The sequence below is a fragment of the Zophobas morio genome, unplaced genomic scaffold (genome assembly GCF_036711695.1).
Source record: "Zophobas morio isolate AGI-343-1 ecotype UQ-CSIRO unplaced genomic scaffold, CSIRO_AGI_Zmor_V1 ptg000011l, whole genome shotgun sequence".
Classification (NCBI taxonomy): Eukaryota; Metazoa; Arthropoda; class Insecta; order Coleoptera; family Tenebrionidae; genus Zophobas; species Zophobas morio.
In genome coordinates this window covers 19,849,613-19,875,227 of record NW_026972116.1, presented here as the reverse complement: position 1 = coordinate 19,875,227, position 25,615 = coordinate 19,849,613, and the positions used below count along the sequence as shown (strand labels likewise).

The following is a 25,615-nucleotide window of genomic DNA, read 5'->3' as shown; positions in this document are numbered from 1 at the left end:
CAATCACAAGACGTGTCGGTGTTTTCTATCCCTTTTTAATCGGTTTCTTTTTTTTTTTATTTACTAGGGATTTTCGTGTTTGACGAAATTTCATTTGACAGTGGTGCAAATCACGGCGAAGGATTAATTCCGAATGCCACAATTTTCATTTTCGTGTGAAAATTATCAGAATTCAGGTGCCTATAACTGATCTTAGGTAGTCGAAAAATAATCAAATGGTGTTCAGTTTGAGTGGCCGCAGTGTATGAAACGGATATCGTTTGACATTGAAAAAGGTAACTTCATTCCGTCCATTTCCCGTAGTTACTTGATACCTGTTCATTATGTTCCATTGCATTGCTGTCCTGGCTAGGTTATATGAAATCTTGGGTGATTTGCGCATTTTTACTCGTTTCGACAGTTTGATTTATGCGTGTAATAGCCGTAAATGTGTGTTATGTTAACGTAATCAATATCTTTCACGGTAAAAATCAATAATTTTGCATTTGTTGACTCACCAGCGAAATAACCTTAACGAGCAAATTTTATAATTGTGTAGATGTCGGGCTCTACTCACAAGCACCGCTACAAAAACGCGGCCTTAGATAGCGTGGAACTGCGGAGACGACGAGAGGAGGAAGGTGTGCAACTACGGAAGCAGAAGAGGGAACAGCAGCTGAACAAGCGGCGGAATGTTAACGTCAATCAGTTGCTGCCTGAAGACAATGACCAACTACAGGTACGCGTTTTAACCACGAGGTCGAAGTCTGTATGTTGATTTCCAGCTGGAAAGTGACATTTTGTCACCCATGTCCCCAGTTATCACTCCAGAGATGGTGCAGGCACTATATAGTCCCGACGTAGAACAGCAGATTAACGCCACACAGAAATTTAGGAAATTGTTAAGCCAAGAACCCAATCCTCCTATTGATGAAGTGGTTCAAACTGGGATTATTCCGCGTTTTGTAGAGTTCTTAAAAAATTCAAGTAATTGTAGCTTGCAGGTATTTATTTGACTATAATGTGGTGGCACGCGAGACTTCTTTTTGTTTTGTTTCATAGTTTGAAGCAGCTTGGGCTTTAACTAATGTCGCGTCAGGAACCTCCCAACAAACACGGATGGTTATAGAAGCTGGAGCAGTCCCTATTTTTATTATGTTGTTAAGTAGCCAGTATGAAGATGTTCAGGTGTGTAATTTTAATTAAGTATGTATGAGGGTGTTGAAGTGAAATTTGTTTTAGGAACAAGCTGTTTGGGCTTTAGGTAATATTGCAGGTGATTCACCAGAGTGCAGGGATCATGTTTTAGATTCAGGAATTTTGGTCCCACTTCTCCAGTAAGTGTTAAGTTTTTTTTGCCTAGAGTATATCTAGTTGAATTTTTAACTGTTTAAAAAGTGAGGTTAGAAGCAACCATGAGCGGTGGTAAAATCATAGATTAATATAGATGTGACATACAGGCTGACTTTGCAAAAGCACCCTTATTGACATTGGAGTCCTCAACCGCCAAAAGCAAGCGCCAAATTTAAATAGTCGATGCCAATAAAAAAACTTGATTCACTACGACTCGTCACCTGTGAACTTGTTTGATTTACAGACCAGAGCGCGCTCAGGCCAATGTCGACTCTTAAGCGTTCAGAAGCGATTTGGTTGATTTAGAGTATAATTTCTGCGGGAAATAGTTGTTTGGTCGGTTTTTATAACGACTAAGTGAATATTTTTGGTACATATTTAGATGATTTTACATATTTTGTTTAACTAAGAATTAATTTTTTATTTGTATTTTATACGAGCAAAACGTCTTAAGAATATTGTTGAAATCGTAATAACCCAATGGATTTTTTTCGGGAAAATGTTTTGGAAACACTGTTCTATTTTGTATGAATTTTTAAATGTTTTTAGTGACAATTTTTGTGGTTGTTTTCGATACACTGTATGATATTAACAGTGAGAAAAAAATATGAAAAATTAAAATCGAAAATTCGAAGAATCGAGAAATCTAATACTCGAAAAATCGAAACCCTAAAAAATCGTAAAACCGAAACATTGAAAAATCGAAAAATGAAACATCAGAAAATCAAAAAAATGTAAAATTCAAAAATCAAAAATTTAAAAACCGAATAACGAAAAATCGAGAAATTGAAACTCCCAAATTTAAAAAATAGGATAACTGAAAAATCGAAACATCGAAAAATCGAAAGATCAAGAAATCGTGAAGTAGGAAAATCGAACAATTGAGAAACCGAAATAGGCCAAAATAAAAAATTGAAAAACTGATAAATCGCAAACCTGAACAATCAAATCTCGATAAATCGGGAATGAAAAATTAACAAATTGAAAAATTGAAAAACAGTACATCTAAAATGAGGAAGTCGAAAAATAGAAAGATTAAGAAATATTGAAAAATTAAAATATCAAAAGATTGAAAAATCTAAAATTTAAAAATCCAAAAATTGAAAAATCGAAAAAGTAAAATAATCAACACATCGAAAAATCCAGAAGTCAAAAATAGAAAAGCCTCAAAATTGAAATATTGAAAAATCCTAAAACTGAAAAATCGAAAAATTCAAAAATCAAAAACCTGAAAAATCAAAAAATTCAAGAATTGAAGAACAGGAAAGTCGAAACACTCGAAGGTCAAGAAATGGGAAAATCAAAACATCGATTAATTGAAAAATCGAAAAATTGAGAGTTTATAAAAGTCAAATTTGGAAAATTAGAAAATCGAAAAATAAATAGATTAAGAATTGGAAACATTTGAAAAATTCGAAAACTTGGAAAAATTGAAATATCGAAGAACTGAAACGAAAAATCGAGAACTCGAAAAATATAAAATTTTAAAAATTAAAAAATCTAACATTTAAAAATCCAAAAATTGAAATATCGAAAAAGTAAAAAGGTAGACACATCGAAATAATCCAGAAGTCAAAAATAGAAAAGCCGAAGAATTGAAAAATCCTAAAACTGAAATATCTAAAAACTGAAAAATCGAAAAATTGAAGAACAGGAAAATCGAAACACTCGAAGATCAAGAAATGGGAAAATCAAAACATCGATTAATTGAAAAATCGAAAAATTGAGACTTTCTAAAAGTCAAATTTGAGAAATTAGAAAATCGAAAATTTGACAATATGAAAATTGAAAAACAGAAAATCTAAAACCGGGAAGTCGAAAAATCAAAAGATTAAGAAATCGAAACATTTGGAAAATTCGAAAACTTGGAAAAATTGAAATATCGAAGAACTGAAACGAAAAATCGAAAAATCTGAAATTTTAAAAATTAAAAAATCTGAAATTTAAAAATCTAAAAATTGAAAAATCGAAAAATCCAGAAGTCAAAAATAGAAAAGCCGAAGAATTGAAAAATCCTAAAACTGAAATATCTAAAAACTGAAAAATCGAAAAATCAAAAAAGTGAAGTCGAAAAATAGAAGCCTTAAAAATCGAAAAATTGAAAAATCAAAAAATTAAAGAATTGAAGAACAGGAAAATCGAAACACTCGAAGGTCAAGAAATGGGAAAATCAAAACTTCCAATTAATTGAAAAATCGAAAAATTGAGAGTTTATAAAAGTCAAGCTTGAAAAATTAGAAAATCGAAAATTTGACAATATGAAAATTGAAAAACAGAAAATCTAAAACCGGTAAGTCGAAAAATCAAAAGATTAAGAAATCTAAACATTTGGAAAATTCGAAAACTTGGACAAATTGAAATATCGAAGAACTGAAACGAAAAATCGAGAAATCGAAAAATCTAAAAATTAAAAAATCTAAAATGTAAATAACGAAAAATTGAAAAATCGAAAAAGTAAAAAAATCGGGACATCGAAAAATTCAGGAGTCAAAAATCGAAAAGTCGAAGGATCGAAATATTGAAAAATCCCAAAACTGAAATATCCAAAAACTGAGAACCTAAAACGTCGAAAAATTGAGCAATCAAAAATCCAAAAAGTAAAGTCGAAAAATCGAAAAATTAAAGAACTGAAGAACAGGAATATCGAAACCCTCGAAAGTCAAGAAATGGGAAAATCAAAACCTCGATTAATAGAAAAATCGAAAATTTGAAAAAACGACAGTTGAAAAACAGAAAATCCAAAACCGGGAAGTCGAAAAATCGATAGATTAAGAAATCAAAACATTAGTTGCAATTTGACAAATGTTAGTTGTGCGAACATCGCGCTAGGTATCAAAAAACCTGAAAAATCAATTAATTGAAAAATCGACAAATACAAAATTTATAAAAGTCAAAAATTGGAAAATCGAAATATTTAAAAATCGTAAAATTGAAGAGAAAAACTGAAAACTGAGAAATTGAAAAATTGAGAAATTGTAAAATCCAAAAATTGAATAGGAGTAAACTGAAAAGTCCCCAAACTAAAATTCGAAAACTTGAAAAATTGAAATATCGAAGAACTGAAATGAAAAATCGAGAAATCTAAAATTTAAAAATCGAGAAAGTAAAAAGTCGATACATCGTTAAATTCAGAAGTCAAAAATGGAAAAGTCGAAGAACAGAAATATTGAAAAATCCCAAAACTGCAATATCAAAAAACTGAAAAATGAAAGAAAAACTAACGAATCGAAAAACTGAAAAATCGCAAAACTGAAATATCCAAAAAGTGAGAATCTAAAGAATCGAAAAATTGATAATAAAAAAAGTGAAGTCGAAATATCGAAACCTTTAGAAAATCGAAAAATTGAAAAGTCAAAAACCTGCAAAATCGTAAGAGCGAAAAATTGAATAAAAGTAAACTGAAAAATGAAAGAAAATCTGAAAAATCCGAAAACTGAAATATCAAAAAACTGAGAACCTAAAAAGTCGAAAAATTGAGCAATAGAAAAATCCAAAAAGTGAAGTCGAAAAATTGAAACCTTAAAAAAATTAAAAAATAAAAATTCAAAAACTTGAAAAATCGAAAAATTAAAGAATTGAAGAACAGGAATATCGAAACCCTTGAAAGTCAAGAAATGGGAAAATCAAAACATCGATTAATTGAAAAATCGAAAGTTTGAACAAATGACAATTGAAAAACATAAAATCTAAAACCGGGAAGTCGAAAAATCGATTGATTAAGAAATTAAAATATTTGAAAAATTCGAAAACTTGAAAAACTGAAATGAAAAATCGAGAAATCTAAAAATCTAAAATTTTAAATATTGAAAAATTAAAATATCAAAAAACTGAAAAATCTAAAATCGAGAAATCGAAAAATCTAAAATTTTAAATATTGAAAAATTAAAATACCAAAAAATTGAGAAATCTAAAATTTAAAAATCGAAAAAGTAAAAAGTCGACAGATCGTAAAATCCAGAAGTCAAAAATGGAAAAGTCGAAGAACAGAAATATTGAAAAATCCCGAAACTGAAATATCAAAAACTGAAAAATGAAAGAAAAACCAACGAATCGAAAAACTGAAAAATCGCAAAACTGAAATATCCAAAAACTGAGAATCTAAAGAATCGAAAAATTGAAAAATCAAAAACTTGCAAAATCGTAAGGTCGAAAAATTGAATAACAAGTAAACTGAAAAATCCCAAAACTGAAATGTCCAAAACTGAGAAATTAAAAAATCAAAAAAGTCAAGTTGAAAATTCGAAACCTGAAAAAATAGAAACATTGAAAAACCAAAAAACTTGAAAAATCAATTATTTGAAAAAGCGACAAATAAAAAGTTTATAAAAGTAAAAAATTGATAAATCGAAATATTTAAAAATCGTAAAATTGAAGAGAAAAACTGAAAACCGAAAAATTGAAAAATTGGGAAATTGTAAAATCCAAAAATTGAATAGGAGTAAACTGAAAAGTCCGCAAACTAAAATTTCGAAAAACTGAGAATTCGAAAGTTGAAACAGCAAGAAATTATGGTCGAAACCAGTTAGGATGTGTATCAATTCACGGATTATGGCTTATACATCAAATCGTTTCCGAACGCTTAGAGTCTACATTGGCCTGAGTGCGCTCTGGTCTGTAGATCAAACAAGTTATCTCTCTCTAGTTAGAAACAAACTCTGTTGCCAACATAAGTCAAGGAGTCCTCAACCGTCATTTAATTTAAACTATGACGCTTCTCTATGTTCTCTGGTAAAATGACCAGAATAATTACATTTACAGATAAAAATGTTGATACTGTTGACATTTTAGTTTAATAAGTGAACGCAGAGGGCGCAGTATAGAATGCGTTCTTCAACAGTATTTTCACATTAAAAGTCGGGTTAAGTTTTTTTTTACATTTTCCAAAAATCGTCAAGGTTTAGAAAATCTATTGTAATATTGTGCTGACAAAAAGGCAGATTTCTTGTTACAGAATTATGTAATTTTAATATTTTTTGCGCTTGCGTTAGGTAGCAGGATCAGTTTTGGTTACCATATAGGGACTTTTGTTTTATTACCAACATAAATTTTGTTTACAACAATAATATGAAACCAGATTCACAATGGGCAAAAATGATTATAGCTGTCAAGCTTTAGTATGAATTTCATGTCATAGTGAACTAGTTATCGAAATAATACGAAGAAAGAGTTAAATTGATACAGAGTAGAATCGATACGGCCTTGTTCAGTGTTTGGCGACCACTTTATATAAAACTTTAAACTCTATATGCTTCTACCCTACCTCCAAAGACGTGTTAAAACTAAAATTTCACAAACACTTTTAGACTGCTCAGTAAATCCACTCGCCTAACGATGACCAGAAACGCCGTCTGGGCCCTCTCGAACTTATGCCGAGGCAAAAATCCTCCAACGGACTTCGCCAAAGTATCACCAGCACTTCCGGTACTCGCTCGTTTACTGTTTCATTCGGACGCAGACGTTCTGTCTGATTCTTGCTGGGCTTTGAGCTACTTATCAGACGGACCGAACGAAAAAATACAGGTAAATTATAAAACATAAAATCCACCGTATTTTTGACAGTATGCGTCACGTGTTGATATATTTACTAGGCCGTCATCGACGCCGGCGTTTGTCGAAAACTAGTAGAACTCCTCATGCACCAGCAGCCCAACGTGGTCTCGGCAGCTTTGCGTGCTGTAGGCAACATAGTGACAGGTGACGACGTCCAAACCCAGGTCATCTTGAACTGCTCGGCTCTACACTGTCTGCACCATCTCCTGTCTTCGCCGAAAGAGTCCGTTCGGAAAGAGGCCTGTTGGACTATTAGTAACATAACGGCGGGCAACAGGCAGCAGATCCAGGCGGTCATCGACGCGAACATCTTCCCCGTGCTTATAGAAATTCTGAGTAAGGCGGAATTTAAAACTAGGAAAGAAGCGGCATGGGCGATCACGAACGCGACGAGCGGCGGGACACCCGATCAAATTAGGTATTTAGTTAATCAGGGGTGCATCGGGCCGCTCTGCGATCTGCTGACGGTGATGGACGCGAAGATCGTGCAAGTGGCCCTTAACGGCTTAGAGAATATTCTGCGACTAGGAGAACAGGACGCGAAGAATCACTCGGGGACTAACCCGTACGCGGTGCTCATCGAGCAGTGTTACGGTAAGGCGAATTTTGCTTGATTTGTTTTAATTTTTGTCGTATACCTGTTTGAGGGACGCGTTGCCAACATAATTTTTTAACATTAAGGTGGTATCACTCAGAATTGTCACACGACAGTCGAATGCAACCTTTTTTTGAGTTTTTGTGTCCAATCTAGTGAATCATGATAAAAAATTGCAAACCTAAAGAATCGAAAAAATTGAAAAATCTGGAGCCTGAAAAACCGAAAAGTTGAGGAACTGAAAAACTGAAAAATCGAAACCTTGGCAAGTCGAAAATGGGAAAATCAAAAAATAGATTAATTGAGAAACCGGAAAACTGCAAATTCAGAAACATCAAAACTTGAAAATTAAAAAAATTGGAAAATTGAAAATTCGGATAATTCAAAAATTGAAAAGCCGAAAAGTAAAAAAACGAAAAACCGATAAATCGAAAAATTCAAAAACTGAGACAATCAAAACATCGAAACATTCGAGTCTCGATAAATCGAGTTCTCAAAAATTTGAAAAATCGAAAAATAAAAAATTCGGAAAAAAGAATAATTAAAATATACAAGAACTGAAAACTTGAAAAATTCAGAAATCGAAAAGTCGAATAATAGAAATATTGAAAAATCCCAAAACTGAAACAAACATCCAAAATTGAGAAATTAAAAAATTAGCCAACCGAAAAATCCAAAAATCGAAGAATTGAAGAACTGAAAAATCGCAACTGCGAATTCGAGAAACGGGAAAATAAAAAAATATATATATTAATTGAAAAATCGGAAAACTGAAAATTTAGCAACGTCAAAATTTGAAAAATTGGAAAATAGAAATACCGAAGAACTGGAAAATCAAAAAATCCAGAAATCGAAAAGTCTAAAATTTAAAACATTGAACAATTGAAATATCGCAAAATTGAAAAATGGAGAAATCCAAACATCAAAGAATCAAATAAGAAAAATTCGGAAACATAAAACTTAAAAATCGACAAATCGAAACTCCCGAATTAAAAAAAATTGAAAAATCGGAGAACTGAAAAATTAAAACATCGAAAAATTGAAAAAAAAAAATGAGAAATCGAAGTATAAAACTGTCGAAAATTCGAAAAATTTAAAGTTTAACGAAAAACTGAAAATCCAAAAAGTAAAAAACGGGTCGACCAAAAAACTGCTGGAAAATTAAAAAATTGGAAAATCAACGAATTGGAATCGATTGGCCTGAAAATTTGAAAAATTGAATAAACGAAAAATGTAAAATCGAAAGAAACAACAAAAATTAAGGAAATGAAAAAACAAAATATTGTGACATAAAATCGAGAAAATGAAAAATTGAGGGGACGAAAAATTGAAAAAGGGAAAAATTAAAAATCGAGAATGTGAAAAGTGGAAAAATGAGAAATTGTAGGTACTATTGAATAATTGGAAAATTTGGAAGTCGACAAATTGTAAAATTTAAAAATCAAAAATAAAAAAACGAAAAAGTGTTTTTATTATACAAAAATGTAAAAAGTGAAAATCAAACTTGAAAATTTTAAAAATTGAATACGCGAAAAATTGTAAAATCGAAAGAAACAACAAAAAATAAAAGAAATGAAAAAACGAAAAAATGTGATATAAAATCGAAAAAGTGAAAATTAAAAAAATCGGGAAAATGAAAAATAAAAATCGGAAACAAAAAAATTGGAAAAGGGAAAAATTAAAAACTGAGAAACTGAAAAATCGAAAAATGAAAAACTGTAATATTGAAAAATTGCCAAATTGAAAAACTTATGCAAACCGAAAAATTGAAAATTTTTTGCAGTCGAGAAATTGTAAAATTGAAAAATCAAAAATAAAAAACGAAAAATTACAAAATGAAAACTTGAAAAATCTTAAGAATCGAAAAAGTGAAAAAAAAAGAAATATGTATTATGAAATAGAAATATTGAAAATTAAAGAAATTGAAAATTGGAAGACTGGAAATTCAAAGCCTGAAAATTTGAAAAATTGAACAAATGAAAAATTGTAAAATCGAAAAAAAAAACACAGAAAATAAAGGAAATGAAAAATTGTGATATAAATGTACAAAATAAAAATTAAAAATTTGCCACATTGAAAAATAAAAATTTTAGAAACGAAAAATTGAGAAACTAAAAATTCGAAAAACTGAAGAAACGAAAAATTGAAAAATCGAAAGAAACAACAAGAAATAAAGGAATTGAAAAAATGAAAATTTTTTGACATAAAATCAAGAAAATGACAAAAATTAAAAATTGAGAATGTGAAAAATGAGAAACTGTAATATCGAAAAATTTCAAAATTAAAAAATTGCAACTCGAAAAATTGAAAAATTTAGAAGTCAAGAAACTGTAAAATTGAAAAATCAAAAATAAAAAAACCAAAAAGTGTATAATAAAAACTTGAAAATGTCAAAAGTGAAAATCAAACATGAAAATTTGAAGAAACGAAAATAAGATTAAAAATTGAAAAACTTGAAATTCGAAAAAGTGAAAATTTAAAAAAAAATATGTATTGTAAAATCAAAATATTGAAAATTTTAAGAAATTGAAAAATTGGATAACTGAAAAATCGAAACATCGAAAAATTGGAAAATCGAAAAAACGAGAAATCCACAAATCGAAACATCTGAATTCGACAAATTGAGAAATAAAAAAATTTAAAAATTATAAAAAGAAAAATTAAAACATCGAAAAGTTGAAAAAAAAAGAGAAATCGAAGTATAAAACTGTCGAAAATTTGAAAAATCCAAAGCTTAACGAAAAACTGAAAATTCAAAAAGTAAAAAGGGGGTGGAAACCTAAAAACTGCAAACTGGAAAATTTTAAAATTGGAAAATCGACGACTTGGAATCGATTGGCCTGAAAATTTGGAAAATTAAATGAACGAAAAATTGCAAAATCGAAAGAAACAACAAAAATTACGGAAATGGAAAAACAAAAAATTGTGATATTAAATCGAGAAAATGAAAAATTAAAAATCAGGAAAACGCAAAATAAAAATCGGCGAGTTGAAAAATTGAGGGGACGAAAAATTGAAAAAGGAAAAAATTAAAAATCGAGAATGAAAAATAAAAAAACGAAAAAGTGTATAATAAAAACTTGAAAATTTGAAGAAAAATTGAAAAAAACCTGAAAATTTGAAAAATTGAATAAACGAAAAATTGTAAAATCGAAAAAGTGAAAATTAAAAAATCGGGAAAATGAAAAATAAAAATCGGAAACAAAAAAATTGGAAAAGGGAAAAATTAAAAATTGAGAAAGTGAAAAATCGAAAAATGGAAAACTGTAATATTGAAAAATTGCCAAATTGAAAAACTGATGCAAACCGAAAAATTGAAGGAACGAAAAATTGAAAATTTTGGAAGTCGAGAAATTGTAAAATTGGAAAATCAAAAATAAAAAACGAAAAATTACAGAATGAAAACTTGAAAAATCTTAACGAAAAAGTGAAAAAAAAGAAATATGTATTATGAAAGAGAAATATTGGAACTGGAAAATCAAAAAATCCAGAAATCGAAACATCTAAAATTTAAAACATTGAACAATTGAAATATCGCAAAATTGAAAAATGGAGAAATCCAAACATCAAAGAATCAAAAAAGAAAAATTCGAAAACCTAAAACTTAAAAATCGAAAAACTGAAAAATCGACAAATCGAAACTCAAGAATTTAAAAAAATTGAAAAATCGGATAACTGAAAAATCGAAACATCGAAAAATAGAAAAAATTGAAAAATTGGAATTCCAAAAGGTAAAAAGGGGATGGACCCAAAAACTGCAAACTGGAAAATATAAAAATAGGAAAATCGACGAATTGGAATCGATTGGACTGAAAATTTGAAAAATTAAATGAACGAAAATTTGGAAAATCGAAAGAAACAACACAAATTAAGGAAATGAAAAAACAAAAAATTGTGATATAAAATCGAGAATGTGAAAAATGGAAAAATGAGGAATTGTAATATTGAAAAATAGGAAAATTTGGAAGTCGACAAATTGTAAAATTGAAAAATCAAAAATGAAAGAACGAAAAAGTGTATAATAAAAATTTGAAAAATGTATTAAGTGAAAATCAAAAAAATTGAAAAAAACCTGAAAATTTGAAAAATTGAATAAACGAAAAATTGTAAAATCGAAAGAAACAACAAAAAATAAAGGAATTTAAAAAACGAAAAATTGTTATATAAAATGGAAAAAGTGAAAATCAAAAAATCGGGAAAATGAAAAATAAAAATCGGAAACAAAAAAATTGGAAAAGGGAAAAATTAAAAATTGAGAAACTGAAAAAATAAAAAACTGTCATATTGAAAAATTGGCAAATTGAAGAACATGCAAACCGAAAAATTGAAAGAACGAAAAATTCAAAATTTTGGAAGTCGAGAAATTGTAAAATTGAAAAATCAAAAATAAAGATCAAAAAATTACAAAATGAAAACTTGAAAAATCTTAAGAATCGAAAAAGTGAAAAAAAAAGAAATATGTATTATAAAACAGAAATATTGAAAATTAAATAAATTGGAAAATCGGAAGACTGGAAATCCAAAAACTGCAAAGTGAAAAGTTTTAAAATTGAAAAATGGACGAACTGAAAATTCAAAGCATGAAAATTTGAAACATTCAACAAATGAAAAATTGTAAAATCGAAAAAGAAAACACAGAAAATAAAGGAAATGAAAAAACTGACAATAATTGTGATATAAATCGAGAAAATAAAAATTATAAATTCGCCACATTGAAAAATAAAAATCGGAAACATTTTGGAAACGAAAAATTGAGAAACTGAAAAATCGAAAATAACAACAAGAAATAAAGGAATTGAAAAAATGAAAATTTGTGACATAAAATCGAGAAAATGAAAATGAAAAAAATTTAGAAGTCAAGAAACTGAAAAATTTTGAAAAATCGAAAGATTAAAAAATGAAAAACTTGAAATTCGAAAAAGTGAAAAATAAAAAAAAAAAGAAATGTGTATTGTAAATCCAAAATATTGAAAATTAAAGAAATTGAAAAATTGGAAGACTGGAAATCCAAAAACTGCAAATTGAAAAATTTTAATCGTGGAAAATCCTGGAATTGAAAAATTGAACAAACGAAAAAAGTGTACGTTGTAACAGCAATGTAAATATCGTCATTCTTGCATGTTTTTACTTTTTTTTACACAGAAAACAGAACTGAAAATCAAATTTTAATATAAGAGGGACAAAATATGTTTAATAAGAATTGTTAAGAAAAAAAACTATCCCAAACCAGGCCGAGTGATACCGCCTTAAATTGCAACGGTTGCTAAACGCCGTTTTGACGATGTTTTTGTTTCAGGTTTAGACAAAATCGAGTTTTTGCAATCTCATGTCAATATGGAGATTTACCAGAAGGCCTTTGATATCATTGAACACTTCTTTGGGACGGAAGAAGAGGATACGAGTGTAGCTCCATCGGTTAACCCAGATCAGCAACAATATCATTTCAGTTCAGATCAGTCTGTACCAATGGGTGGATTCAACTTTTGAATAATTTAGCTTATTTACGAGAAAGGAGCATACTTTGAGTATCAAGCCAAAGGATAACTGTCAAGATATCCAAGTATATACATATTTAGTTTGAAGGAAGTGATAGTGTTACACCAATTAGTGTAACATTAGAATTTTATGCATGTATGCTTGAGGTTTTTTATTGTCATTTCAGAAATCTTTCGCTCTAAATTTAGGCTCAGATCGTTACGCTTTTTAACGAGAAGATTTGACGTTTTTGTTTGAAATATGTACAAGTCATATTTTAGTCATTTTCTACTTAATGACTTAATGCTTTAACCGATAAAACATAGTTTGTTGTAAAATTTCGTTAGGCTCGGACTTAATTTAAAAACCAGTGTATTAAGTGGCCTTTTGAGATGTCTGAATAATGCGTGTAAGACGCACTACAACTTCCAAGTGCTTTTGATAGGTAACTTGTTGTACTTTTAAAGTGTCATTGGCTCGTTTTGCCACTTTTAATAACAGGAGAACTGTTACGTTAGTGAATGCCGTGACGTCTAAATTTTAAATAAAATTTACTACTTTGGAGTTTGTCATAGGTAATCGCATTTGTTGAATGTGAAGAAATTGTTATTTTGTATACACATCTGGCTTTCTTTCGGAATTTACGTTAATTACCTAAAAGCTGGCTTTTAACTTCTATGTATATCTTAGCTTATTTTGAATTAGCAACAGTGTACATATTTTACGTAAAACATACATGTATAAATATTCCTAACAGCATATTTGTTTATAGTTTTTATTGTAAAGTAAACTAACATTTAAGTAATGAATATTTTATTGATAATAAAATCCTTTCCAACACGTTACAAATAGTGACGTCAATGGCTTCCCAGAAGGATTATTTTTTGTTTTTGTTTACGTTTTAGTTGGACGAATTTAAATTAATCATGAAATTGATACAAAAATTATTGGTGTTTTTTTTTCTAGGGTTCTTACCAGACTTATAGAATAAGTAATAACGAAAGTAATAAACATTATGCTTTATTAAATTATTGAGATCTAACAAATTCCGTGGTAACGAACAAAACAAACTTCTTTAAACCGCGTCGAGTTTCAAAATTTTACTGGGTCCAGCTTCCGCCTCGACGATTTCCGCTTCCTGGGCCGATCTTTTCAACGCTTCCCCCGGACCCACCCACTTGTCTTCCAAGATCGCAGGAATGGTGCCACATTCATCAGGTTTCGTAGTAACAATTTCCAAACACTCGGTATCGCTTCCTTCAACTTTTCGTTTATACAAAGTGCTGGCAGCTATTTCGTTCTCTAAATCGAATTCTTCTGCAGCTGAATTCAACGTAGGTATTTCAGGTGGTGGAGCTTCTCTTACAACGACCTCTGGTGACGCTTTCCTGACTGTATTTACGCTCGTCGCTGTATGCTCTGGAGCTTTCTTAGACGAGAGAATAATTTTTGTGTATTTCGGTTGCACCTTCGCCGGTGGAGGTGTGTTCATTTTCGGGGTCGGCGATATAATGAAATTTTGCGGTTTATTGATCACCATGAACTTATTCGGGGTGCTCGCTGAAATAAACTTCGGTGTAGGCGTCGAGGTCACAATCTGCGACATAGGTTTGATCTCGGGCGGCGTTAGCGTGTTCTCCAAAATCTGATTATCGTCTGCGAATATAATCGGCAGGTCCATGATATCCTGGGTGGTTAGATTCGTAGGTGGGGGTAAAGTGGTTTGCAACGAGCACGTCTGAGGTAAATAGGAAATCTTTTTGACCGGCTTTGGTGGCTTGTTACCCAAGAGTTGTCTCTTTGACGTTATATACCTGCCTCCTTGTGAAAAAACATGCTTCCAATTCATACCAGATTCCACATTTAAAATAAATCCCTTACCTGGCACCTTGACATTGGTTGGGAAATTTTTGATTTTACCGTCTGGCAACAACACTATCGAATTCGGATTGGTGGTTTTTGTGTTAATTACTGAGGTTTTTGACAAATCGAGCATCTTACCGTTATTTGAGAAAACTTTCGGCGGGATACCGCTTGTTAGTTTTACGTTCTCGAGAACTAAAATGATTTTATTGACACGTACGTGGAACATGTTTTCATTTACCTTTTATTCCGGAAGGGCCGGATTTCACCATAGATGGTTGCATGATGCTTTGGATGTCGCTCTGCAGTAAGCCTGATAGGGAGCGGTTCTGCAAACCCATCGCTTTTGCTGGAAAAGAGCAAGCTTAATGGGTGGTACAACCCTTGTAGGGGGTGGGAGCACGATACTAACCTGTAGAGGCTTGATTGGGTGGAGATGTGGTGTGTTGATTGGTGGATGATGTGGATTTTTCAGGCGTCACCAGCGTCGGTTTTAGGGTTTTAATTTTTTTAACGGGTGTGGGTATGTCGGTGTTTAATTTATCGGTGAGGTTACTGTCGTTGGATGAGGTATCAGGTGTGTGTAGAGTGGAGAGGTGGGGAGGACTACTACTAGGAGAAGAGGTGGTACCTTGGGCGGCCCATTTTGCTTCCAATTTTGATTTGCTCTTTGAGCCCGGTGGACGTCCCACTAATAAAATATAACCCCATTATTTTAACATTTTCGGTGTTTTAGGGATTTTGGTCAAATGACTGAGTAATATCACTATACATAAACACTTGAAGTTTGAATCAGTCATTTGAGCGAAAACATCCTCTTACATTTAAACTGTCCAAAAATCAACCTTTAATGTTTATTGGTACAATTTGTGAGAATACGAGTGCAAGATATTTTCTTAATAATTAAGTGCCAACTACCTGGTGCTTCAATTTTACAACCACTACAACTACTACCAAACACCAATTATTTTCCCGGCACCTCCACCAAAAACATTAAAAGTAAACTTACAGTTAGGGGAACTGTTATGACCTGGTCTAGTGATCCTGGGTGTGGGTGAAGGCGGTTCACTATCTATTGAACTAGTGTTAGAATTGTATCTCTTCCTTTCGGTTTTAATTTTTTTACTCATAATTCCATCAGTCGTCAAGTTTGTGGGAGACTGCCGAATCTGAGGTGGGTATGGAGACAAGATAATTCCGCTAATAAATTCTCCGATTTCATCCTAGAAAAAATAGCGATTAACTACAACAAAATGTCGGGAATTGCTACAACTTACAACAACGCATCGATCAACGACGCTCTGAGTGATACCTTCAGTTTTTTTCTTCTTTTTGTTTACACGTAAATTATCGTCTGCAGCCCCCACGACTATCAAACCCGTTTCAACTCGCATTCTTTCCCGTAAATCTTCCATATCCTCTTGCCTGAAATAATTCAATCACAAATTTTTAAGGTTTAGAAAATAGGACCTGTAGTTTATGAATCCGTGATGGGTTTTTAGCCGTTTCATATTAAAAAGTAATTTTGCATTTTTTTGATTTTTCAGTTTTATATTTTTACAATTTTTCGATTTTTCAATTGTCCGGTTTTTAATGAATCAATTTTTACTTCCCGAGCGTAAGCAAAGGAAGTATTGTAATCGAGTCCGTCGGCCGACTCTCTACTTTTACGTTTTCTCGATCTTTCATGACCCCTAGAAGACGAAGAAATAGGTCTCCCATTTCCGTCTGTCTGTCCGTCTGTCCGTCTGCCGTCCCGGATTTTTCAATTATGAGATTTTTCATTTTTGAATTGTTTATTTGAATTTCAGGATTTTTTCGGTTTTAAAATTTTCATATTTTTCAATTTTTGATTTTTCAACTTAATGATGTTTAGATTTTTCAATTTTAAAATTACACAATTTTTCAGTTTTGTAATTTTACATTTTTTTGATGTTTCAGTTTTACAATTTTTCGATCTTTCAATTGCAGTTTTTAATGAACCAGTTCTTCAATTATCAGATTTTCCAATTTCTCGATTTTTCATTTTCCAACTGCTCGATTTTTCAATTTAATAATTTTGCAATTTTTCATTTTTACGGTCTAATACATTTTGGGGTTTACAATTATCCAATTTTTAAATTTTGTAATTTCATAAATTTTCAATTTTTTTTTTTTTTTATTTGTAATTGTTCATAAATACAATTTCAATTTTCCAAGTTGTTGACTTTTCAATTTAATTATTTTACAATTTCTCGTTTTAAAAGGTAGCCGATTTTTCAACTTTTTGATTGTCAGATTTTACATTTTTAAAATTTTTGGAGATCTCAATAATTCAATTTTTAAAGAATACATTTCTCAATTTTACATTTAACAATTCTACTTCTATTAAAATGTTCGTTTTTTCAATTATTTCATTTTTGATTTTTATTATTATCCGAATTTCTTTGTTTCAAGTTTCCAATTTTTGAAAATTTTAATTTTAAAATCTTTCGATATTTAAATTATAGAATTTTTTCGTTCTCAAAAATTTCAGGTTAACAATTCTACCTGTTTTAAACTGTTCGTTTTTTCAATTATCAAATTTTCAAATTTCTAGACTTTTCATTTTCCAATCGTTTAATATTTGAATTTTAGGATTTTTTCGGTTTTAAAATTTTCATTTTTCAATCTTTGATTTTCAAACTTTATGTTTCAATTTTTTAAGTTTTTGATTTTTCAGTTGATTTATTTTACAATTTTTCATTTTTAAAACATCCCCGATTTTTTAATTATCCGAATTTCATTGTTCCGATTTTTTATTTTTAATACATTTATATAAAAATTTCGATATCCAATTTTCCAAGTTTTTCATTTTTCAATTTCATTAATTTACAATTTTTCGATTTTTCAATTTTGTATTTTACTAATGTCTTATTTTTCAATTTTAAAATTACACAATTTTCCAGTTTTTAATTTTGCAATTTTTTGATTTTTCAGTTTTATATTTTTTCAGTTTTTATTCAATAAATCAGTTCTTCAGTTATCAGATTCTCCAATTTCTCGATTTTTCAATTTAATATTTTTGGAATTTTGGAGTTTACAATTATTCAATTTTTAAATTTTGTAATTCTATAACTTTTAATTTTTTTTTTATTTGTTATTGTTCAAAATTTCGATTTCCAATTTTCCAAGTTTTTCATTTTTCAATTTCATTAATTTATATAGTTTTTCGATTTTTCAATTTTGTTATTTTTGTATTTTACTATTGTCTGATTTTTCAATTTTAAAATTACACAATTTTTCAGTTTTGTAATTTGGCAATTTTTTAATTTTTCAGTTTTATATTTTTTCAATTTTTCAATTGCCCAGTTTTTATTTAATAAATCAGTTCTTCAATTATCAGATTTTCCAATTTCTCGATTTTTCAATTTAATATTTTTGCAATTCTTCATTTTTACAGTCTAATACATTTTGGAGTTTACAATTATCCAATTTTTAAATTTTGTAATTTTATAAGTTAATTTTTTTTATTTGTTATTGTTCAAAATTTCGATTTCCAATTTTCCAAGGTTTCGATTTTTCAATTTCGTAAATTTACAATTTTTCGATTTTTCAGTTTTAAATTTTTTCAATTTTGCAATTCATCGATTTTTCACTTCCCAACTGTTAATAATTTTGCAATTCTTCATTTTTACGGTCCAATACATTTTGGAATTTACAATTATCCAATTTTTAAATTTTGCAATTTTATAAGTTTTTAATTTTTTATTTTAAATTGTTCAAAATTTCGATTTCCAATTGTCCAAATTTTTCATTCTTCAATTTCATTAATTTATATACAGTTTTTCGATTTTTCAATTTTGTTATTTTTGTATTTTACTATTGTCTGATTTTTCAATTTTAAAATTACACAATTTTTCAGTTTTGTAATTTGGCAATTTTTTTATTTTTCAGTTTTAAATTTTTTCAATTTTTCAATTGCCCAGTTTTTATTTAATAAATCAGTTCTTCAATTATCAGATTTTCCAATTTCTCGATTTTTCAATTTAATATTTTTGCAATTCTTCATTTTTACAGTCTAATACATTTTGGAGTTTACAATTATCCAATTTTTAAATTTTGTAATTTTATAAGTTAATTTTTTTTATTTGTTATTGTTCAAAATTTCGATTTCCAATTTTCCAAGGTTTTGATTTTTCAATTTCGTAAATTTACAATTTTTCGATTTTTCAGTTTTAAATTTTTTCAATTTTGCAATTCATCGATTTTTCACTTTCCAACTGTTAATAATTTTGCAATTCTTCATTTTTACGGTCTAATACATTTTGGAATTTACAATTATACAATTTTTAAATTTTGCAATTTTATAAGTGTTTAATTTTTTATTTTAAATTGTTCAAAATTTCTATTTTAATTTTCCAAGTTTTTCATTTTTCAGTTTAATTATTTTACAATTTCTCGTTTTTAAAGGTATACGATTTTTCAACTTTTTGATTGTCCAATTTTACATTTTTCAAATTTTTAGATGTCTCAATCATTCGATTTTTACAGAACAAATTTCGTAATTTTCCATTAATCAATTCTACCTGTTTTAAAACGTTCATTTTTTCAATTATCAGATTATCAAATTTCTAGATTTTTCATTTTTCAATTGTTTGATATTTGAATTTTAGGATTTTTTTGGTTTTAAAATATTCATATTTTTAAATTTTTGATTTTTCAATTTTACAATTATCCAACTTTTTAATTTTACTAATTTTCAATGTTTTTAATTTCAGTTCAAAATTTCACTTTTAATTTTTCAGTTTAAATATTTTACAATTTTTCGTTTTTAAGACAACCCTGATTTTTCAATTATCCGAATTTCATTACTTCGATTTTCTATTTTTTTGATTTTTAATATATCAAAATTTCGAATTCCAAGTTTTTGATTTTTCAATTTCATAACGTTACAATTTTTCGATTTTTCAGTTGTTATTTTTGTATTGACCTATTATCTGATTTTTTAATTTTAAAATTACACAATTTTTCAGTTTTGTAATTTTGCATTTTTTTGATTTTTCAGTTTTTCAATTGCGCAGTTTTTAATAAATCAGCTCTTTAATTATCAGATTTTCAATTTTGGAATCAATCGATTTTTCATTTTCCAACTGTTCGATTTTTGAAATTCCATAATTTTGCAATTCTTCATTTTTACAGTCTAATAGATTTTGGAGTTATCCAATTTTTAAATTTTGTAATTTTATAAGTTTCCATTTTTTTTTATTTTCAATTTTTCAAAATTTCAATTTCCAACTTATATTTCTGCAATTTTTCAGTTTTATTCTGTAATTTTCCTATTTTAGATTTTTCATTTTTCAATTGTTCAATATTTAAAATACATACAGATTTTTTTCGTTCTCAAAAATTTTAGAGTTTCCAAACCTCTCGATTTTTCATTTTTTCGGTCGTAGCCAAACACAAAAAATTTATAGGCTGTCAAAACTCGTTTTCTACATTTATTTCAATGTATAGAGATCATCATAAATTAAAATGAGCAAAATTAAATTTTATAATTTTTCAAAGAAGTCGTATGGACATAACCTTTGACCATTTTTTTTTTATTTCGTATACCAGTTTCATAAATTTTAAAATATAAATTGATACTTACAGAGACGTACTCGAACACTGTCCAATCACAAACAGTACAGGACACTGCAACTCTAGCAAATTATCATCAGGTTCCCCTCTCTTTCCTTCGGCAGTCAAAAGTGAAAAACCTATACTTATAACACACAAAACTTGCTCAACTTGAGCAATTTGCAATGCAAGAGTTGCTCCAAACCCAAATCCCGCCAAAACAATGTTTCTTCCAGGATAATCCAGACGAATATCCTGGATTTTATTTCTTGTCATTACAAACATCTGATCTACACAATTCATCATAGCCGTTTTGTGTCCCGGTCCTCCTGAAATTATTGTCACCCTACTATCTCTATTTTCCAGTTGTATAAAACTTGGTTTGATTAATTTAACGATTTTTACCTCCATAATTTGACGGAATTGTTATCACAGTCGCCAAATTTGAGAGCAAATTAATCCACTTCAACATCCTTTTTGAAGAAATGGGGGTTGATGGCACCACTACAATCACCGGATTGCCTGGCAACTTCTTTGGTTTATCTTGCATCAAACTTAAAGCGACAGGGTCCCAAGGTCGCTTCATTAGGGGAAACAGACTTTCATAACCCAACATACTCAGTCTGCTTGAGTTAGCGCCCGTCATCATTTTATCAACAAAAGTTGGAAGTTTGGACCTAAGGGTCTACAATATTTATTACTACAAGTAGGTATATAATTTTGAAAAAAAGTCTCACTTGGAGAATATCCAGATATGACGCAAGATACTGTGTGCTGAGATGATCAATCAATATCTGGTGCAACCACTGTGTATATTTTGGGTCCCATGATACAGTGGCCATTAAACGCCGCACTCTTTCCACAGATTTATCAATAGTGACGCGTCTAGCAACAGGTTCATTATGTGAATCAGTGTGTGCCAGTCGTGCCAAATGATCACTATTTAAAATACTAGACATTCCATTAAATAACCTATTTTGAGTGGTCGTCCACGCAGTTCTGTTAAAAAAAAAGTTTTCTCAACAATTTTGACAAATTTTAAAACACACCTCTGAACACTTTCTTCCCAATCATCACCCCCATCGTCCACTCTGGCCAACGCCGCATGCCTCTCACACTCCTCCATCAAATTTTTCGCCTTCGTTTTATCATAAATCGGCGACGGTTCATTGCTAGTCGCCACCACATCAATTACTTCTTCATAATCCTGGACCGGCGCCAGCGGGTTCGTCGATTTTCGTTTACTCGGTGGCTGTTTTGGCATGAACAGGGTTTTCGTGGGGCGCAAGAACGTGCTCTCTGGACGCCAGTTCCACGGTCGGGCGTAGCAGTGGTCCATTGGGATCCACCAATGTTCTCTTTCGTAGGGGTTCACTAGGTGACTTGTGTACGCGAAGCGTCCGTCGCTTCCCACCACCATGTTACTTACGGGTGCTACAAACTCGTTGAAATCGTTAATGGGGTGATTTTCGGTTGTTAGTATTTGCAACTAAATCAAAAAAGATTTAGTTTGTTGTAAGGGACATAACCTCAATGTGTACCAGCTTCTGAGAACCGTCTAGAAAACCATCTACCTGTGCTGGATTTCTGTTTGTAAGTAGTCTTTCAGACATGCCACTGGGATAATAGGTGGGTTAGGGCGAGTGGAATGATAGTTGGACACCGATTTCTAAATAAAAACACAGAAATATCTTGTTTGTTCTTGTTGACAGTCACTGAATATTCGTTTCTGCGAATTCTGCGTTACACTAAAATTAAAACTTGACGCAACGAAAGTTACTACGATGCGTCATTGTGTGTAGGGGAGGATAGAGCACATGGAATTTACATCCAGGAAGCAGTGGGTAAGGTCGAGCACACTGAAACGAGTCTAATTTTGCCTTTTTGAATTTATTCTGTCGTGATTCTGTCTTAGCCCTCGTGATAGAACGAATCAACACAGTTACAGTATAAAATAAAAGCAAAAATGTCCATAATTAAAGTCGCGATCTTTTCTATAGAACCACTCCCTAGTGTAAATTTTCAAAATTTGTTTGGTGTACGTGACCTTGACGGGTTTCTGGGGGAAACATATGTGTCAAAAATTTGACAGGTTAGATGGCCCCATTGTCAATGTAGATATTTTATTTTAATAAATAGATGAACAGAACATACAATCTGTACCGGATACAGTGCGGCATAGCTAAGGGCAACCGAAACATTCGTGTTGTGCTAATTTCGATTGCCATATCAACTGCCGCTACCAACTGCGTTCGGCGTAAAGTACTAGATGACAGGGCTACCAACTTGACTTTTTATCGAGTGGTTCCGTAGAAATGACCGCTACTGTATATAATTATTTGTTTATTTCTGAAGCGCTCTATAGCTTCCTTGTTATATTACATATTTCGCTTCAACACATACCTAATTTAAACACATTTTTCAACTGACAGCTGAAATTAATGAAAGTGGATTTTATTATTAAATGATTGTCAGATTGTCACAGTTGAATTTGATTAATTGCTTAACTAGAGTTAAAAATTTGTTTTCTCTTTCTGAATTAGATAGTGGAACCTGGTTTTATTGTTCATAAAGAAAATAGACTTTCTAGATTTATTTATTGTTGAAAAAGAAAACAAGTTAAATTTTTGATACTCATTTGTTACATCGAATGTGCCATTTAAAATTTACTATCTTTTTTATTTATAAAGATAAATCGTTAAAATTCACTGATATAAAACACTTTTTTTCTTCAATATTTTTGAACTACTATAACATTTCGAATAGAATTAATGGCAAATGTTTTATCGGTCTGATTTTTGACCCAAGGTAGTTATTGTATACATTTAGCCTGAAATATTATTTTTCTGTTACCGATAAAAAAAGGTGTATTTTTAGGGATACAGAAAGTGTAATATTTTCCCAAGTCAGAGTAGTTTAAATTGGCTCTAGATCTATATATGACGTCATAGCGACATTTGAGTAATTTTAAGAATAAAATTTTACAATTTGTCGTGACACATTTTAGAACAATTAGTAATACACTAATATTGATTTAATAGTTGCAGGACATTGATTAAAATTTAGCAGTTGTTTTAATCTGCATTTGTTTTTTCTTTTAATTTCTTTCGTATTTTTGGACATAAGTACTATTTCAGTTGGTATGAATGAACTTTCTTGAAATTGGTGCACCTGTCACTCCACTTTACTTCTTGTTGTGAAAACTGACATCAGGTGATTATCAGTAACATTTATAGGTTAAAATTTGTCATTGATTTATTTATTATTAAAATCTCATATCCAAACTTCTTGAGCATTTAAAAGTGACAACTCCAAGTATTTGAATCAGGTTTGGCAATAGTAGCACAAGAAAATTCTCGCAATTAAAATTATATTGCCAACTCAAACTGTACGTGTTGATCACGCTGCATATTTTTTTAAAAGACATTGAAAAATTGGATTTAAATTATTTCTATTCGAAAATTACATAATAAATTAAATTCACTTTATAAATCCGGTCAAATTTAGGGTAATGTTGACGTCTGTACGCCATTCGTTACGGATTTTTTATCTTGATGTTTAAATGACTGAAAACATTTCGTCAAATTCTCATCATGCCTGACAGAATAAGGAAAAGGCAAAATCCATATTTCCTTACAAAAATTTACCATCTTAAACGTGTTTCAAGTTTCTAATAATAAAAAATCATCACAATTGAGATGGGGTGGGTGGGCGGGGTTTATATTGTGCCCTTTTTTTTCTTAATGTACATAGTATTCTTTGAACAACACGATACTCAAAAACATGTTTTTAATTTCTTGTAAAGAAGTATTCTGCAGTTAAGTTCTGCCCACTTGGTTCACGACGAATAAAAAAATCATCAGAATTGAGACAGGGTGGGTGGGCGGGGCATATATATTTTGGCATTTCTTTCTTAAAATGTGTAGTCATTTTTTCACAACAGGAAACTTAAAACATGTTTAAAATAAAAATGTGTATAGGCAAATATCGATTTTGCATTTACGGCTCCGCCTCTCGGTCTGACAGCAAATGAAAAATTCATCACAATTGAAATCGAGACGGATGGGTGGGGCTTCTTTTTTGGTTTTCTTTTTTAACTTTTCTTTATATAATGCGATCACTTAAGAATATATTTCACATGGTAATTTCTCGTAGAAAAATAAGGATTTTACAATTAAGCTCCGCCCCTCGGCTTACGACGAATAAAAAACATCATCAGAATTGAGACAGGGCGGGTGGGCGTAGCTTATATTTTGACTTTCTTTTCTTAATATACATAGCCACCTTTTCACAATGAGAAACTTAGAACATGGTTAAAATGGTACATTTTTGCAAGGAAATATGGATTTTGCAATTATGGGGCGGAGCCCAAGCTCCCTTTATAGTGATTAGGTTAGGGTATATCATGATCTTGAAGAGACATGATGATGACGTAGAAAGTACCTCTTACGCGGTTAATTTTAAATCTAGTTACTTTTTCCCATTACATTGCAAGAGCGGTTTTGCCAAAGACTTCAAATATATTGAGACAGAATATTTGAAGTCTTTGGATTTTGCCGAAACTGCCATTGTGTTACAAAACCTTTGTAGCCAGGAGTGCCAGGACGTAATCACAGTTAGGGTATTCACAACAAGATCCCAAAAACCCTACCGAGGCACTTTCTACGTCATAAACGAGTGGTGGCTCCCCTTCCTCCTGTAACAGGTCTGTCTACAAACCCGCTATATGCACTAACCTAGTCACTATTAAGGAACCTTGGGCGGAGCCTAATTGCAAAATCGATATTTCCTTATACAAATTTTCCATTTTAAACATATTTTAAGTTTCATGTTGTGAAAAGAAGTACACATATTAAAACAAATAGGTAAAATGTAAGCACGCCCACCCGCCCTATCTCAATTGTGATGATTTTTTTTATTCGCCGTTAACCAAGGGGCGTAGCTTAACTGCAAAATACTTATTTCTTTACAAGAAATTAAAAACATGTTTTTGAGTATTGTGTTGTTCAATGAATACTATGCAAGTATATTAAGAAAAAAGGCAAAATATAAACCCCGCCTACCCACCCCATCGCAATTGTGATGATTTTTTTCATTCTTAGAAACTTAAAACATGTTTAAGATGGTAAATTTTTGTAAAGAAATATGGATTTTCAAATTGGGTTTTTGCCCTTAGGTCTGCCAACGAATGAAAACTTCATTACTAGTTATTTGGATCAG

The 25,615-nt window shown here is 30.4% G+C and overlaps 2 protein-coding genes across 9 annotated transcripts; one reads left to right on the top strand and one right to left on the bottom strand.

Annotated features, from left to right (window-relative positions):
- Window positions 1-85: 85 nt before the first annotated feature.
- LOC135127163 (importin subunit alpha-7) lies at window positions 86-13,757 on the top strand. Its single transcript, XM_064053534.1, has 8 exons — window positions 86-275; window positions 539-718; window positions 765-983; window positions 1,042-1,167; window positions 1,222-1,316; window positions 6,636-6,852; window positions 6,921-7,476; window positions 12,774-13,757. The coding sequence occupies exons 2-8, from the start codon at window positions 539-541 to the stop codon at window positions 12,962-12,964; spliced, it is 1,584 nt and encodes a 527-aa protein (XP_063909604.1). The 5' UTR covers window positions 86-275; the 3' UTR covers window positions 12,965-13,757.
- Window positions 13,758-13,956: 199 nt separating this feature from the next.
- On the bottom strand, window positions 13,957-22,131 carry LOC135127161 (KAT8 regulatory NSL complex subunit 3). Of its 8 annotated transcripts, XM_064053533.1 has the most exons (12): window positions 21,937-22,131; window positions 21,445-21,884; window positions 21,133-21,394; window positions 20,801-21,080; window positions 20,427-20,724; window positions 16,093-16,240; window positions 15,825-16,038; window positions 15,228-15,506; window positions 15,057-15,164; window positions 14,954-15,010; window positions 14,834-14,887; window positions 13,957-14,773 (listed from the first exon to the last, which is right to left on the bottom strand). In XM_064053533.1, the coding sequence occupies exons 1-12, from the start codon at window positions 22,006-22,008 to the stop codon at window positions 14,028-14,030; spliced, it is 2,958 nt and encodes a 985-aa protein (XP_063909603.1). In that variant the 5' UTR covers window positions 22,009-22,131; the 3' UTR covers window positions 13,957-14,027. The 8 variants fall into 8 exon arrangements, with proteins under 8 accessions (XP_063909603.1, XP_063909600.1, XP_063909601.1 ...); XM_064053530.1 differs by having other exon boundaries at window positions 14,834-15,010; XM_064053531.1 differs by having other exon boundaries at window positions 13,957-14,887.
- Between the last annotated feature and the right edge of the window lie 3,484 nt (window positions 22,132-25,615).